The sequence below is a fragment of the Molothrus aeneus genome, chromosome 2 (genome assembly GCF_037042795.1).
Source record: "Molothrus aeneus isolate 106 chromosome 2, BPBGC_Maene_1.0, whole genome shotgun sequence".
NCBI lineage: Eukaryota > Metazoa > Chordata > Aves > Passeriformes > Icteridae > Molothrus > Molothrus aeneus.
The window spans coordinates 606,525-623,072 of NC_089647.1; the positions used below are offsets into that span (position 1 = coordinate 606,525).

General features: G+C 49.5%; 1 protein-coding gene across 4 annotated transcripts in view; it reads right to left on the reverse strand.

The window, feature by feature from the left end:
* Positions 1 to 16,548, reverse strand: part of GRIK1 (glutamate ionotropic receptor kainate type subunit 1) — a 104,076-nt gene that overhangs the window by 45,651 nt on the left and 41,877 nt on the right. For all 4 annotated transcript variants that reach the window (XM_066571815.1, XM_066571817.1, XM_066571816.1 and 1 more), the window contains exons 2-4: positions 10,962 to 11,129; positions 6,523 to 6,780; positions 3,615 to 3,796 (exon numbers count right to left, since the gene is read on the reverse strand). In XM_066571815.1, the coding sequence (XP_066427912.1) occupies positions 3,615 to 3,796; positions 6,523 to 6,780; positions 10,962 to 11,129 (608 nt within the window). The remainder of the gene's footprint in view (positions 1 to 3,614; positions 3,797 to 6,522; positions 6,781 to 10,961; positions 11,130 to 16,548) is intronic.

Sequence of the window (16,548 nt, forward strand, 5' to 3'; positions counted from 1 at the left end):
CTGATACAAACGTCCTATTTAAATAATAATAGCTTTTACTTACAGTGGAACTCAGATGAATGTAAACTAGGGAAATCAGCCTCAGATATTCTCCTTGTACATCTCCTGCCCAGCCTTCCCTGTACAACATTTGTTCTTCAGCCAAACTCAGATATGGTTGGACAATGGGAGATAAAGACACTTCCATCTCTAATTATCCCTTCCAGATCAGGAGCCTGGGCCTTGTCCTTTGCAGCTGTGCACTTTCAGCTGTGGGTCATGAACCATGAAGTGAATCCAAGAAAATATCAGTGGTCAAATTATATATGGCAAGCTGACAGAGACTGGGTAAAAATACTCTCTCTTATGTCTGAAAATCTCTTTTGGGTGCCCTGTTCTTGGCTTGAATCACATCCCAGCTCTAACTTGCATTTGTTCATCTTGTAAAACACTCCCTGCCTCATTTAGATCCATTGTCAGTCTGCCTTCGAGGCGGGCTGGAACTGGAATGATGGGCAAGTGCATTAGTGGGAACTGCACCAAGTCCTGTGCTTGCTTTCACTCTGCATTTCCCTCACTCGAGCTGTTATTTGATTTCCTGACCATTAAATGCATTTCATTTTCCAATTAATTATCCCTCTGTTTTCTAAGGGCAGTCCATCCCTGCTTCTCACCCACAGAGGGGGGATGTGCCACTGTGTTTCTCCTGTGGAAGTGGGAACAGAGCTAATCCAGCCTTTTCTTAGCAGGGAGTGGGCTCCAGCCTTCCTGCCAGGTTCCTGGAAGGAGCAGAGTCAGGAGCTGAAGTTTTCTATTCCCACATCTATCACTGTACCAGGAATGTACTCCATGGTGACACCTGGTTTTTCTGCCTTCTGGAGGAACTGAATTAATGATTCTTTTCATTGTCTGTCACATCGTCTTTATAGGATGCTCTGTGAGGGCCTTAAACCTGATTAAATATACAGTACACTTCCTCAAATGTATTTTGGGGGTGTGAAGAAAGGAGTAGGTAATTTAAGGTTGGCAGGGATGTACTTTCTGAGAGGTGAGTTTGCCTAGCAGTAAAATCTGTGTTCAGATCACTGTTCCGGGCGTGTTAGCACAAACTGAGGGTTAAGCACAACAACTCAGCCTCTTCAGCCAAGTTCCTCACACGAAAGGCAATATCAGACTGAACAGTGTGCAGGGTAAATTGCAGGCTTTGTGCATAAAACATTGCAATTTGCAAGAGCCACATTTAATTTGCTCGGAGCACAGACCCTCTGCCCACCAAATATTGCAGGTGAATGCCACAACCAGCAAAGGAGGGCCAGGCCTTGTGGGGCTGGGCAGGGGCTGAGGGAATCCAGGCTCCCTGAGCTCGTCAGAGAGAAAGGGAACAGCTTGTTCAGCTGAGTGCAGGCTCTGTACTTGGGTTGAATCGTGTTATTGATTCACCTGTTCTTGTTGTGCACACAACAAGCATGGCTTGATGGGGCTTTAGTGGAAGCCATAAATAAGCAGAAATTAGAGAAGAAATCTGTCTTTTGTGGTGTTTTGTAAAGCAGAGGCTGGAGGAGGCGAGGGAAGAGGTCCCTGGTGCACACACTGCCAGCACATCTCCAGCAGAGTTCTGGGCTGATCCTTCTGCTCCCAGAGGAGCTTTTGGGCATCTCCCTCCCTGGGAAACAAGCAGTGTCCCCTCCCTGCTCCATGGGCTACTAAACACCTACTAAACACCTACTACCTCACCCAAATACAGCGAGCAGACAAGAAGGAGCTGCTTTGGGGACAGCTCCAGGTGACCCTGAGTCCTGCTCCTGTTAGAAATCTTACATAATTTAACAACACCACCTGTTTTTCCTGTGACAGCTACTGGATTGTTTGCAAAGTCAAAAATATTCTCTACTGACTCACAGAGTTTCCCTGAAATGATCTCTCCAGTGTTTGATGTCTTGCTTCCACCCAGGGCACGATGACAGAGGGGTTTGTGAGTGCAGAGATGGGGAGATGAGCAGGGCTCTTCCTGTAAGCTGAAATCAGAGGAGTGCCTCAGGAATTCAGAGCCCTGCACACCTCCACATTTCACAGCTGCCTCTGGCAGGGAGGAACTCAGCCCCTGAGTTATTGCTGCCCACATCTACACTCAGCCACAGAGCTAGCTCACAGAAAAGCCATTTCCCCTTTCTTTCTAGCCTGTATTTATGTGGTTCCCTCTCCCACAGGGCTGACCCACAGGTGTACCTCTCTCAATTTTCCTGCTTTCTCCCACACTGTCATTCCCCCTCCTTCCCCCAGTTCTTCAGGCACTGGAGAGCATTATCTGTATCTGCAGCCTGTCACTTGTCTGGCTGATCCATATCCCACACAAACTTTTCTGCTGCTTTGCCCTGCTTTAGTGCATCTTTCAGCACTCCCTCCTCTTCTTTTGACACCCAGGTATTGCTTTTTATGGTTTGTTTCCATACTCAGCTTGGCATATTGGAAGCTTTGTGCCTTCTGCAGGGTGCCAGACATCTGCACCTTCATCTTGCTGGTCCTTCAAAATCTGTGTTGTCAACTTAACTCTTCCCCCACAAATCTCCTTTTGGGGATGCTTTTGGGCAGCTCTGCAGGGAGCAGAGTGGGGGGACAGCCCACTCCCCCTGCCCAAACAGTGCCGCTGCAGTGCCCTCCCCACCCCTGTGCCTCAAATCAGTCACACCGAGGAAATCCTAACATTTCCTGCAGGACAGCATTCCTGGGAGCAGGAAATCTCACCCTAAGGCTCACAGGAGCTGTGTGCTGCAGCTGATCTGGGATTCTGCAAGCCCCAAGCCCCTCCAGCCTGGAGAGGAACATTCCAGGCTCCACACGCGAATGCAGTAACTTGCCTTACCAACTTGGGCACAAAAAGCTGCTCTGCAGAACTTCAGCATTTCAGTAAAACATTCTGGGATGGGAACAGAAAGGGACCTTTATGGGCATTTAGTCAGTGGAAGCTCTCTGCTGCTCTTTGGGATCAGGGTATCCCATCACATTGCCTGGCAGGAGAAATAACAACTCATTCTTCATCCCTAGGGGTGCAGCAAGAAGGGAACTGCCCTCTAAATGTATGGAGCTGTTTCCTGCAGGTGAACAAACTGTGCTTTAGACTTTGATTCGAGGAACGTGCAGCAAGTGGCAGCAGCAAATTGTAATTCCCTCCACTCCCCGTGTGCCCCTGGGGACGTCCAAGCCCGCTAATGTCAGGCTGTGTTTGTCCTTGCCTGCTGTGGCTGCCCAATCTCACACTCAGGCTGGGCCAGCCCTCGCACAACAACCTCTCCCACTGCTTCAAAGGAGAGATCTTCCTTCTGATTCTGCCTCTATCTTTGATGGGAAAGAAATAAAACTGTTGATTAAAGCAGGACAAGCTGAAACACATGGAGTGGTGTCCCTAGCCAGGCAGGACCTGGCATGTCAGAAAGAAAAGCTGTTTGCTCCTGTGGGCACACGTGGGGCTCTCTGGGGGCGTCAGTGCACCTTTGGCTGTGACTTCTGTCCCTGCATCCACAAGCCCCCGGGCCAGGCTCTGGGGAGTGCCTTTGGTTTTGGTGGAGGTGGGATCAGAGAGGCTGGCAGATTTTGGGGATCAAGGCTCCCGTGGAGTTCCGCCTCCCCGTGCCCGGTACCTGCTTGAGGATTTCTGCTGCTGTCTCGTGCGAGCAGTCAAATATCACGTAGAACTCCTTGCCCTTCTTCATTTCCTTCAGCAGAGGCCGGGCATCCTTGTTCCCAGAGGGCAGCTGGCGGATTTTGATTTTGATGTTGTACCTGGAAGGGGCTTTGATGAGCTCCTGCAGGCGAATCAGCCCTGAGAAATGACAGGCAGTGACACAATCACCATCCCGTGCCACGAGGATTTATTGTCATTACACACTCCACACCCCCTAAGGATAATTGCTAGTTCCATATTTGCCAGCTCCCTAGCTAATATTATTAAAGCTTTTCGTTCCTATGTTTATACTTGTCTTCTAAATATTTTGGAAGGTGTTTTCAGCTGGTTGACTACAGGATATGTTTGCACTGATGTAATACACTATAAACATACTGTAGTATGTTTAAACTGAGACATGAAAAGCAAATAAGGCTTCTTCCTGTGCAGCTCATTATTATTCCAACTCCAACCAGCAACAAGGTAAAATTGAGGGAACCTCCTCCTAACTTTCCTGCCTGGTGTCACTCAGCATCTGTGAGCTCTTACAGAATCTTTTGGGATGCAGTTCTACATCCTCCAACACGGGTGATTTCTCAGACTCGGTGTTCAGCTGGCACAGCTTTACACGCCTCAGCTGAAGTCAGTGGAGCTCAGCCAGAGCCCTGTCCAAGTGTTTAAACACACTGCAGCTCGACTGGCTAATTCAGCACTCCTGTGTAATTTGCACTGCCTCCAAAGCCGAGGGAAGATAGTTAAGAGCTCTTTGAGGTGTGTGATTACAGCCTCGCATTATCCACAAATGCAATTCACCCACAAAAAATTCCTGATCTCCTGCTGAGGGGAAGTAAAAGGCTGCCTTAAAAATATGCATAGAGAGAGAGAGAGAACACAGGCAAGGAGCACTTCTTGGACAAAAATCAAACAAATTATTAAAATGAAGGAGCTCTTGCCTCTCCTGCTGGGAGTGGGGATAATATTTGTGTGGGGTGAGAGTGCCCCTGGTTGAGTGGCACATCTAAGGCAAGACAAAGCTCCCTCTTCCCTCTGAGCTTCGAGGGCTGCTGGCTTTCACTCAAGTGCTGGCAATGCTTGGGAAAAAGCTGCTCTGCCCCCGCCTGCAGGGCCAAGCCTGCTCCTCTCAGGTTTTCTAGTACCAACAATCAATAGAGAAAATGAAACATGATGAGCATTCAGCTGGAAATGCTGCAGGCACCCGGAGCTGGGCCTGGCCAGGAGCCAGCTGAGGAACAGAAACCACTGGAGCTGATTCTGATGGGAATGGGCTCCCAACAGTCACTGACAAAGGGGCTGGGGTCACCTGGCTGGGAAGGTGCAGCCTGGGTGCAGTGCCTGGGATGGCAACTCCAGGAGGGAAAATGAGAATTGGGAGGAGGAGTCTGGGAAGCCTTCATCTCATCCTCACCTCACACTGAGAACTGGTGTTTGTCTCCCCAGCAACAAAAAGTACTTGAGTACAAGTGTGGTGAAAAGCAAGAAAACTAAAGGATTTGCTGACCCACTTCCCTCTCCTTTTCAGGGGAAGAAATTACTGTGTGCCTTAAAATATCTCCTTTGGTCCCATCAGACTGGGGGACCTTGCACTTCCCAAGGCCTCCTGCTGCCACAGGAACTGGAGATGGAGCCCAGGTGTGGTGTCCTGCAGAAGCCACAGCAGCAGTGCAAAGAACTGCAGCTATTTTTCTGGAGCACATGGCAAAGCCTGAGCCCATCCAGTGCCACCCCTGCCCTGGGCAGGGACACCTCCCATGACACCAGGGTGCTCTGAGCTCCGTCCAACCTGGCCAAGGTGTTTTTACTTCTTGTGGTGTAACAATGTCAAACATTAGGGATAAGAAATGAAAGAGCTTGAGTTAACTGGCGTCACTCTAACCCCAAATCCAAGGACTATTTATACTGATCAAAGTTGACATGTTTACTTTCCTGACTCTGAGTTAATAAGATGATTGATGATTAATTTACTTTGTAAATACCTCTGCAAATGAAATCTCTTTAATATCAGGCTTTTTTTGTGGCTGAGCAGGTACACAGCACTTGGTGTTTTGGAATGCCAATTTGGTTATGGGGTGGGCTGGAAAAGACCTCTCTTTGTTTCTATTCTGTCTAGAAGGTTTATCTAGGAGCTACTGGAGAAGGACCAGTGGGGTCCACAGAGAGAATGAGGGGTCTGGAGCATCCCTCTTGTGAGGAGAGGATGTGGGAGCTGGGCCTGGTCAGTGTGGGGAAGGGAAGGCTCACAGGGGATCCATCAATCCATACAAATACCCCATCAATCCTCACAAATACCCCATCAATCCACACAAACACCCCACCAACCCACACAAATACCCCACCAACCCTCACAAATATCCCCAAGGGCTGTCACAGGATGGTGCCACACTCTGCTCAGTGGTGCCAGTGACAGGGTGAGGAGCAGTGGCCATGAAGTGAAACACAACGAGTTCCACCTCAGCCTGAGGAAGAACTTGTGTCCATGGAGGGGGCAGAGCCCTGCAACAGCTGCCCAGGGAGGGCCTGGAGTCTCCATCCCTGGAGACACCCCAAACCCACCTGGAGAGTTCTGTGTCACCTGCTCCAGGTGACCCTGACTTGGCAGAGGGATTGGACTGGGTGATCTCCAGATTTTGGGATTCTGGGATCAGTTTGAAGCTGTGCTATGGGTTCCACAACCAGAAAGCAGAATGGGATTGACTATTCAAACCCTAGAGGCTCCTTCCCACAGTCTAGTGAAGTGAGCAGCTTTCCAAAAGCCATGGCAGCAGCAGGACAGGGGTTTTTCCCCCGTGAGCCAGGAAAGCTGCAGAGGGCATGGCAGAGTGAGCTGCCCCACGTGTGGCGGAGTCTGACAGCCCCACAGCACTCACCCGTGCTGTCCTCGTAGACCACGGTGACGATTTTCCAGTTGAAGTAGAGCACGAGGTCCAGGACAGCCCTGCTGATGGCGGCGTAGTCGGGGTACAGGTTGATGTAGAAGGCGTCCCTGTTGTCCACAGTGGGGTGCTTCCAGCGGGTCTGGATGTGGGGCACCTCCAGGGCGTTGCAGATGGACTGCACGGCGCTGACCGAGGAGCTGTGCGCCGGCCCGAACAGCGCCGCCACGCCCAGCGCCAGCTGGTCACAGGCTGCGGCACAGCAGGGCACAGGCACCTCAGCGGGGACAGCGCGGGGCCTGCGGGCGCTCACTGGGGCTGTTACCCTCCCTCCATCCATGCATCCATGCATCCATCCATCGATTCACCCATCCATCCATCCATCATGCATCCATCATCCATCCATCCATCCATCCATCCATCCATCCATCCATCCATCCATCCATCCATCCATCCATCCAAACCTCCATCCATCCATCCATCCATCCATCCATCCATCCATCCATCCATCCATCCATCCATCCATCCATCCATCCATCCATCCATCATCCATCCATCATCCATCATCCATCCATCCATCCATCCATCCATCCATCCATCCATCCATCCATCATCCATCCATCCATCCATCCATCCATCCATCCATCCATCCATCCATCCATCCATCCCTCCATCCCTCCATCATCCATCCATCCATCATCCATCCATCATCCATCCATCCATCATCCATCCATCCATCCATCCATCCATCCATCCATCCATCCATCCATCCATCCATCCATCCATCATCCATCCATCATCCATCATCCATCCATCCATCCATCCATCCATCCATCCATCCATCCATCCATCCATCCATCCATCCATCCATCCATCATCCATCCATCATCCATCATCCATCCATCCATCATCCATCCATCCCTCCCTCCATCCATCCATCCATCCATCCATCCATCCATCCATCCATCCATCCATCCATCATCCATCCATCATCCATCATCCATCCATCCATCATCCATCCATCCATCCATCCATCCATCCATCCATCCATCCATCCATCCATCATCCATCCATCATCCATCATCCATCCATCCATCCATCCATCCATCCATCCATCCATCCATCCATCCATCCATCATCCATCCATCATCCATCATCCATCCATCCATCATCCATCATCCATCCATCATCCATCCATCCATCCATCCATCCATCCATCCATCCATCATCCATCCATCCATCCATCCATCCATCCATCCATCCATCCATCCATCATCCATCCATCCATCCATCCATCCATCCATCCATCCATCCATCCATCCATCATCCATCCATCATCCATCATCCATCCATCCATCATCCATCATCCATCCATCATCCATCATCCATCCATCCATCCATCCATCCATCCATCCATCCATCCATCCATCCATCCATCCATCATCCATCCATCCATCCATCCATCCATCCATCCATCATCCATCATCCATCCATCATCCATCATCCATCCATCCATCCATCCATCCATCCATCCATCCATCATCCATCACCCACCCATCATCCATCCATCCATCATCCATCCATCCATCCATCCATCCATCCATCCATCCATCCATCCATCCATCATCCATCCATCCATCCATCCATCCATCCATCCATCCATCCATCATCCATCACCCATCCATCCATCCATCCATCATCCATCCATCACCCATCCATCCTCCATCCATCCATCCATCCATCCATCCATCCATCCATCCATCCATCCATCATCCATCCATCCATCCATCCATCCATCCATCCATCCATCCATCCATCCATTATCCACCCATCCCTCCATCATCCATCCATCCATCCCTCCCCATCACTTCCAATGAGATCAGAGCATTGAGCTGCTCCCAGACCCACCCAGAGATGTGCCAGTGGTTCCTGAGGTGTTCAGGGGTGGTTTAGAGGGTAAAGGGAGAGGCTGAGGGAGCTGGGCAGGGGCTGAGCCCGGAGCACAGGAGGCTCAGGGGGGCCCTTGTGGCTCTGCACAGCTCCTGACAGCAGGGCACAGCCGGGGGTTCGGGCTCTGCTCCAGGGAACAGGGACAGGAGGAGAGGGAACGGCCTCAGGCTGGGCCAGGGCAGGCTTGGGTTGCATGGCAGGAGAATTTCCCCATGGAAGGGGTTGTTAAACAGTGGCAGGGGCTGCCCAGGGAGGTTTGCAGTGCCCATTCCTGGAGGTGTCCAAGGAATTCCTGGATGTGGCACTCAGAGCTCTGGGCTGGGACAAGGTGTGCATTGGGCACAGCTGGGACTCCATGCGTTGGGAGGGCTTTTCCAGGCTCAGTGATCCTGGTTTGATTGTGGTTCTGAAAATGGCTTTACTGATCAGCTTTGTGCCCTTGACCTTGCTTGCTGCAAATAAAACCTTCTCTGCTGGTTGCCTTGCAGATCACACGAGCTGCCTTTCTCAGAATGGCTCTATCCCAGAGGAACCAGGGATTCCTGAGCTGCCTTCCTCAGAATGGCTCTGTCCCAGAGGAACTAGGGCTCTCTGCCTGCCACAGAGTGTCTCAGCAGTGAAGTTCCACGGCAGAGCATCAGGTAATCATCCCTGCAGCCACAGCAGGCTCGCCAGGGATGCCCCTGGGACTGGCACCTCTCTGCCTGTGCCAGCTGCTCTCATTGCAGGCAGCTGCAGGCACACGAGCAGCAAAGGGCACCACGATTCACTGCCCTCCATAATCTGTGCTTACAGAGCAGGCAGGAGTGCCCAAAGCTCCAGATAACAGCGCAGGGAAATAAAGAACCCACACACTGACATTTTATACCCCTCCAAACCAGCCAAATACATCAACAAAGCTCTCCTTCTCCTGCGCCCATATCTCAGCCTCAAGAACCCTGCCTGGAGCTGTCTCTGCATTTTTCTTTCTCTCCCATGTCTGTGCAGGCTGACAGACAGTGGCTGAAGTAATATCAGTTATTTCTGTCCAGTGGTAAAATTTACTGCCAATGTTTTTAACACAGCTCCCAAGTGAGACAAAGCCCTGCACTGAGCTGCAGGGCTGCTCTCCTTGTGAGGGTGGGAAGTTCAGAAATTGCTCTGATTGAGGGAAATATTAAATACACCGACTGCCACAATGAGCTGAGATTCTTTAAATTCACATTTAGCTCTCTGACTGTAATAGAATATGGCAGAAAATCAATTATTTTCTGTTTCCATTCTACAAATGGGTGTTTCACGGACAGCATGGAGTGCACAGGCTTTCCAGGTTTAATTCAGAAGCCTTTCTAAACTATCACAGGTTTAATGTGAAAATTTCATAAATAACTTCAATAATTCATGATGAGAAGAAATTACTGCTGTCTGTGTGAGTTTCTTGCATGTACATTAACAACTTCCTACATATTAAATGGAGGAGGCACTTTCACAACAGTCACAGAAGAGATTCTCACTCTAGAGGGAATCTGAAATACTGTATCAGCCTGGATTATACAGATTATAAATCCCCCATGCTTGAGATTCTGCAGCATATGGCTCCAGCATATACCTGATAACTGAAAAAAAATGCAAAAAATGCCATTTAAAGCTCTTTTCAATGCTCTTTGAACTCATTCTCCTTTTCTCCACTCTTGCTAACAAACCGAAGTGGCACAAGGAAAATTTGGTAGTGCAGATGTTTGAAAGGTGCCAGCTCACCAGCCTGGTTTCTGAAGCGAGGCATTTTTATTTTCCAGCAAGTCCAGTTCCAGGAACTGGGCTGCTCTTTACAGCATTTTATCAAACTTTAAGCTTGGTTCCTAGAGGCCAAGGAACACATGGAGCTTAAGGACAGTTGTGACTTATTACCTCTCTCTGTTTTGGCCTGCAGGTCAGTTAGATGGGAGTAAATTGGGCCATAATTTTCCCTCTCAGGAAAAAACAAAAAAGAAGAAAGAAGAGGTAAAAAAAATTCCACACTTGACCACTCCAATTCTTACAGTTGTTTATAACAGAGAAACTTATTTCTGTCTCCAGGAAGCTCCTGGAGCATTAATATTTCAGGTCAGGGGGGCTACTGGCCGATGGTCTTTAAAAGGCAGTAGAAATAATTTACCAATAATGGGCATCTGTGCTAATTATAGGCTGTGACATCCCACTGTGCTTCCTGTGAGTCTGTGATAATTTTTCTGCAGAATTCCAGGTGGCAAATCTATGTTTTGGAAAGACAAATGGCTTGGACTTGCCACCTGCCATCTGGGGCTCTTAGCATGCAGACAGGACGTAGGGGTTTACTCAGAAAGCACATGACAGCTCCAAGCCCAGCTTGATTCTTAGTTCAAGCACCTTTGAAAGATTAATTTTATGGTACACCTGATACGAAAGAGCAGAAAAGGAGATCAGGCTGGGGAAAGGTATAAAGCACAAAGCAGGGATGTAACTGACACAGTAATTGAGATATTTACCTCTCCTTGAGGCTTCAAAACTATCGAAAAGGTTAATTCTCTGGATGTCATAGGTTAATGTGGTATTAGGCATCAGTGTTCTGTTCCTGTTAATGTTGGTGACAGCAAACTTGAACGCCAATTCTTCAATATTCACAGGTTCATTTTCCACAGTTTCGAATATCCCTCCTGTTGGAACAGAGATAAATTATGGGGAGGATTATTCACCTCTTAATTGCCACACAGAAACAAGGAAAAATGAATGATGAGCTGTAATTTCTGAGTGTTCATCTAGGAAAACCCAGTGGCTGTCCAAAGCACTGCAGCAAGAGCAGGGTGGATGGTTAGATTTTATCTGCTGTGGCACTGGGGTAACTCAGAATTATGAATGTTGCTCCACAAGCATCTATCTGGGGAAGGCAACGCCTGTTTATTGTCCAGCCTTTTCAGAGGAGCGTGTTAAATGCTTGTGAAAACTCCTGTGCAGCTCCTTTCTAATGAAACCAGGGATGGGCATGGGCCTTGCCCTGCCTGCTGCAGTGTAATTTATCTTTGGAGATGGAGCTTGGGCGTGTGGATGTTTGCTGAGGTGTTCTGCACACCCGGCCAGTCCAAGATCCACGGAGGAGATCGAGAGCAGATGGACTGAGAGTCAGTCCCCCTCAAGCTCTGTGCTCCCTCTGCTTTCTCCTAAACCCCAGGCAGCTCCTCAGCCTCAGCAGCTGTTGGTCATTGCTGTTTGCCCAGGGACAGGGGAATATTTTTGCTTTTTCCAAGGAAAAGGAGCTGAACCTGTGGACACCAGCAGGCTTTCCAAAAGGGGAGCGTAAATAACCCAAATTTAGGAAGTGTAATGATTTTCCCTGCAGTGTATCCTGGGATGGGGAAGGTGTCTCAAGGCCACAGCCTGTCCCAGTAGACTGGGATGGCCAGTCCCTCCAGCCTCTGGAGACCTTATTACGCCAGCAGCACATTCCCACTGTCCAGGAGCAGCGGGATTTGAGGAATGCACTGCACACACAGCTGATTTTAAAAAATAGCTCCTCTAAACAGCAATCTCCAGCTTCACTGCTTGATTTTGCAAGTATAATTTACTCATTTAGTGCAAGTCACTAGAGAATACTTTGGATTTCTCACTTACTTATTTCCCCATGTTAAATTTGAGGCCTCTCTCTCTGTAATTTCTGGCCATCTGAGTGCATTCAGCTCATGCTGCAACCTCCTGCAGTTTTGATGTCACCCATGTGGGAACAGAGCAGTCATTAGCTGACCATCAGAAATGGGAACACACTGGAATCAAACCTGGTTTGAATTTGAATCCAGCAATGAAGACCCTGGAGGCTACCAACCCCACTCTGGTAATATTATCCCTGGAATAAACAGCATTGTTTTGTCTCCTGAACCCACACAGAGCAGTGCCTGGACATGGCTTAAACAATCTGCCAGCTTCAGCAATTTTCTTGTACACTCCATGGATTTCTCATGTACAATGCAAGGTATCAGAACCCTAAAGACTTCTTCCCTCTTCCTCAGAAAATGTCCAAGTGATTACAAAAGAGTGTGATACACAAAACCAGCCCCCAAACCAACCCTAAGTGCAGGATTTGGAACCAAAACATCGAGTGGAATGCAAAAAATCACCAGGATTTTCCAGAGCTGCAAACTCCAGATCATCTGAAGGGAATAAAATCTAAAGCCTGTCCTTTCAGATCCAGTCCTGTAATTCCTCATTCCAACTATGATCCCAGCAAGTTTAGTGGTTAAATTCAATTCTCTTTCCCTCATTTCACCCAAGGAAGACAATTCTTTTCAGTCAGCTGCAATGCCAGCCTGGGCCTGGGCCAGAAAGGTTCCACTGCTGAGTTTTCCTGGAATCCCTGCTGCAAGCAGCAGAGCATTGCTCCACCAGGGAGGGTGGATGTCACAGGACAGCCTCAGATCACCTGGAAATAAGGGCACCCACAATCCCTCCCCACTTCCAATAGGATGGGTATTTTGCCATTTCATCTTGGCCAAAATCCCTTCCACCTCAGAAATTATTACTGTGCATTCCATCACTTTCTCCTTCTTCTTCTTTTTTTTTTTAATTAATTAAAACTACTTCATCCAGCCACCCTTGAGGCAACCTTCATACCTGGATGTACACAAGCACTTCCTCATTCTAGGGCCAGACCCATTTCCATCCCTCTAATCAACTGCCTATTAAATGAAGATTAATTTGAATTAATGATGTATAACCAGGACCTATTTGTGCTTCATTAGCAGAATTCTGCAGGATTTTTCCTTTTGGAGAAGAGTGCAAGCCCAGTGGGCAGCAGGAGGGCAGGGAGGGAAAGAGGGGAAGTTTTGTGTGGGTGTGTTTTCTGAGCAAACAAATCAAAACTCTGCACACACTTCCAGGTTCCTTTTGCACACATGAACAGAGCGGGAGAGCACTCAGGATTTATTTGCGGGGGAGATACCCCGGAGAAAGCATGGAATCATGGAATGGTTTGGGTTGGAGGGGGCATTAAAGCTCATCCAGTCCCACAGCCAGGGAATTTGTGGAGGCAGTAATTCCTCACTGCGACTGAGCTGGGGGATATTGCACTGAAAAGGCTCGGGCTGTACCTATTTGAGCTTGATTCTTCTGTTCAGGCCCATTCAGCTGCTAAAAAGGAGCTGCATGACTGGGTAAATCTGCATCACAAACAAGCTGTGCTGGAGCATTTTCATCCATACATCCCTAATGAAATCCAGCAATCCCATAAATAGTCTGTTCTCCTTCTTCTGCTGATGACTGACAGCCAAGCTCAGAATTTATTGTAAGGTCCAGGTTAAAAGAAAAATAGCAGAGTAAGTGACAAGTTTGATGAAGAACCAGTTTGTCAGATGATTCATTTGAATAAAGTAATTACTGTATAACATTTTAAAAACAAATTAAGCACAGCATTATACAAGGGAAGGAAGGAAGGAAGGAAGAAGAAATCGATGTTAACTCAATATAAATGATGTTCCAGTAATGAAGCTGTTATTGCTGAGTGTGAAAACAAGCACTGGCTTTCATGTTGGGCTGCTGGTAGCACTTAGGTGGCAAAAATTGTAAATTTTGGAGTCCTCCCTTTCAGCTCCCTCCTCCCTCAGTCAGAGAGTGAATCCTCCACAGCAGACCAAAGGCTGCTGAGTGGCAGAACTGACTTTTCCCTTACAGCACATCATTTGTAACGTGATTTCTTCAAGGATGAAGGGAAAGCCAGTATCTGCCTCTCCTTGGCATTGAGCAGTGGAAGATAAGAGGGAATGACAGCCTGGGTCCAGCTGCTGTGCCAAAAGGGGCCGAGCCACGTGAGTCAGTGACAGCATCAGCTCCATTCACTCTCTGAGCACAAAAATCCCCACAGCAAGGGAAACGTCACAACTACACAGCACACCTCAGCAGGCACACCTGGAAAAGCTCCTCCAGCTCTCCCAGGCAAGCAAATATTTCCATTTCAAGGAGTCATCAGGGACCGAGGGAGTTTCAGCAAAGGTCAAGGCTGAGTCCATCCCCAGTGGGGGATTTTACAGCTGTGACTGTTTCTGGTTGAGGATAAAGCCCTGTTTGTGCATGGTTGGTGCCCACGTCTCCCGTCCTGGCTCAGAGGAGGAATTTTCCCGGGCTGGGTGTCAGCTGGGGCACGGCTGGCACATGGAAGCAGCCATGTGGAAGCACAGGCCCTGCTGCATGCTGCTCCCTCCCACAGCTCCCAGAGGCAGCCCAGGGCCAGCACTGGCAGGTGCTTTGCCAGCAGGGCTCCCACAAACACCTGGACATCCATTCCTGCAGGGATTCTGCTCCGAGCAGCCTCCCCTCCTTCCACAGGGAACCCCGGGAGGTGCTTGGGAACTCATTGGAACCCACCTGGCAGGCACTGCAGGGAAAGGAGGGCTGAAATCCCAATGGCTGTGAGCTCTGTGCTGCTGCTGCTGCTGCTGCTGCCAGGCTAATGCAGGGGATTCAAGAAGCCAAGTGAGCACAAGGTTTGCCCTGGGCCTCTTTGACAGGGCTGTGGATTCCAGAGGGGTCTGGATCACAGGCACTCAGTGGGGCTGGGGGCAGATGGAAGGCTCAAAAAGGAGCAGGGCACAGCAAAGCAGCGCTGAGGAAGATGTTTTTCTCCAGATAATTCCCTCTGACAGAGCTCCACTTGCACTGAAACACCTGCTACTGGGAACACCCTCCAAGCATATTTTCCCATCCTTATCTCTAAGCAAAGGACAGATTCTCCTGTGCCATGTGGTGTCCAGCTGGGAGCCAGTACCTGTGCACTCACCACACTCATCTGCCCAGAAAATAATCACTGCTCACAGTTTAGCAGCATCTTCCTTTGCAAAGTCACCTCTCTGACAGTGTAACCCAGAAATTGGCTGTTAGCTCTGGTTTGGACAGCACCCATCAGCTACTCTGCTCTGTGGATGTGCACTAGAGGTTTCTCAGAAGCGTGGTGAACAGCCCCAGCCCAGTAAGGAGCAGTACAGCAATTTGCATTTGCACATCCTGCAGGCTGCAGAGGGTTTGCCTGCCAGGCTCTCCTGGGGCTGGAGCACAGGGCTGTGAGTGGCTGGCAGAGCCCACCCTGAGCCCATCAGCATTCTGGGCACTGCTGAGCCTGCAGCAGCCCTGGGAGCAGGAGCTGTTGCCATCCTCACTGTACACCCACTGGAGCTGGGAGCCACGTTCCCAGCACCACTCCCTGTCCAAGCTGCTCAAAAGCTGCTTTGGAAGCCTTCCATGCTTTGTGCTCCAGCCCATTCCCACCCTCTCCCAGCCCCTTGGCATCCCTGATCCCTGCATCCCTCCTGTGCCCCACCCTGTGCTCCACATGTCACTGTCCCTGCCCTGCCCCTGCCAGCTCCGGGATCATTGCCCCCTGGAACCCATCACCCATCTGGGGGCTCCTGCTTTTCGGGTGCACCCAAACACAACCCAGGGCTCTGCCCGTGCCCTTCCTGCACCTTCCCCTCCTTGTTCCCAGCCATCAGAATCCCCAGGGAAAGGTGGTGAGCACGGAAAGGCAAAATCCCCCCTCTGGACCCCCCTGGATTTCTGCCTCCCTTAGCCCAAATAACTCCCTGTCCCTGTAGATTGCAAGCTTCTCAAGACTGTAAGAAATCTGTAGCCAAACAGAGGAATTTTCAAGTGTAATAAATGCAGGGCTGGCTCTGGGCTTGGGGGATGGTTTAATTCTCCTTCCTGTGGCTGTGGGCAGCTGAAACCTGGGACAGGCCCAGAACCCAAACCCTGACCAGGGGAGGGGATGAGCCCCAAGAATCAAACTCAGCAAAGGGGATTTTTTTTAAGAAGACTAGGCTTGTTTATAGCAAGGTCCCTGCCTATTTGTCACATGTGGTATCTCCTCTGTTCCAAACTGCCTATCCAAAATCCAGCTCCATGTTCCAGACGTGGTTTTATTCCAGCTGCTTTTGTGAAGGTTTTGCCCCCAGCTGTAACAAGGCTGCTCAAATTTTGCTTGATTTTTTTTTGCTGAACTCTCAGAGGGACTCAGCCTTTCTGTCCTTTTCATGCAGCATGGGTGGTGCTGAATGACCAGAGACAAAACTGCCTACAAATCCCACTTTGGGCTAAATA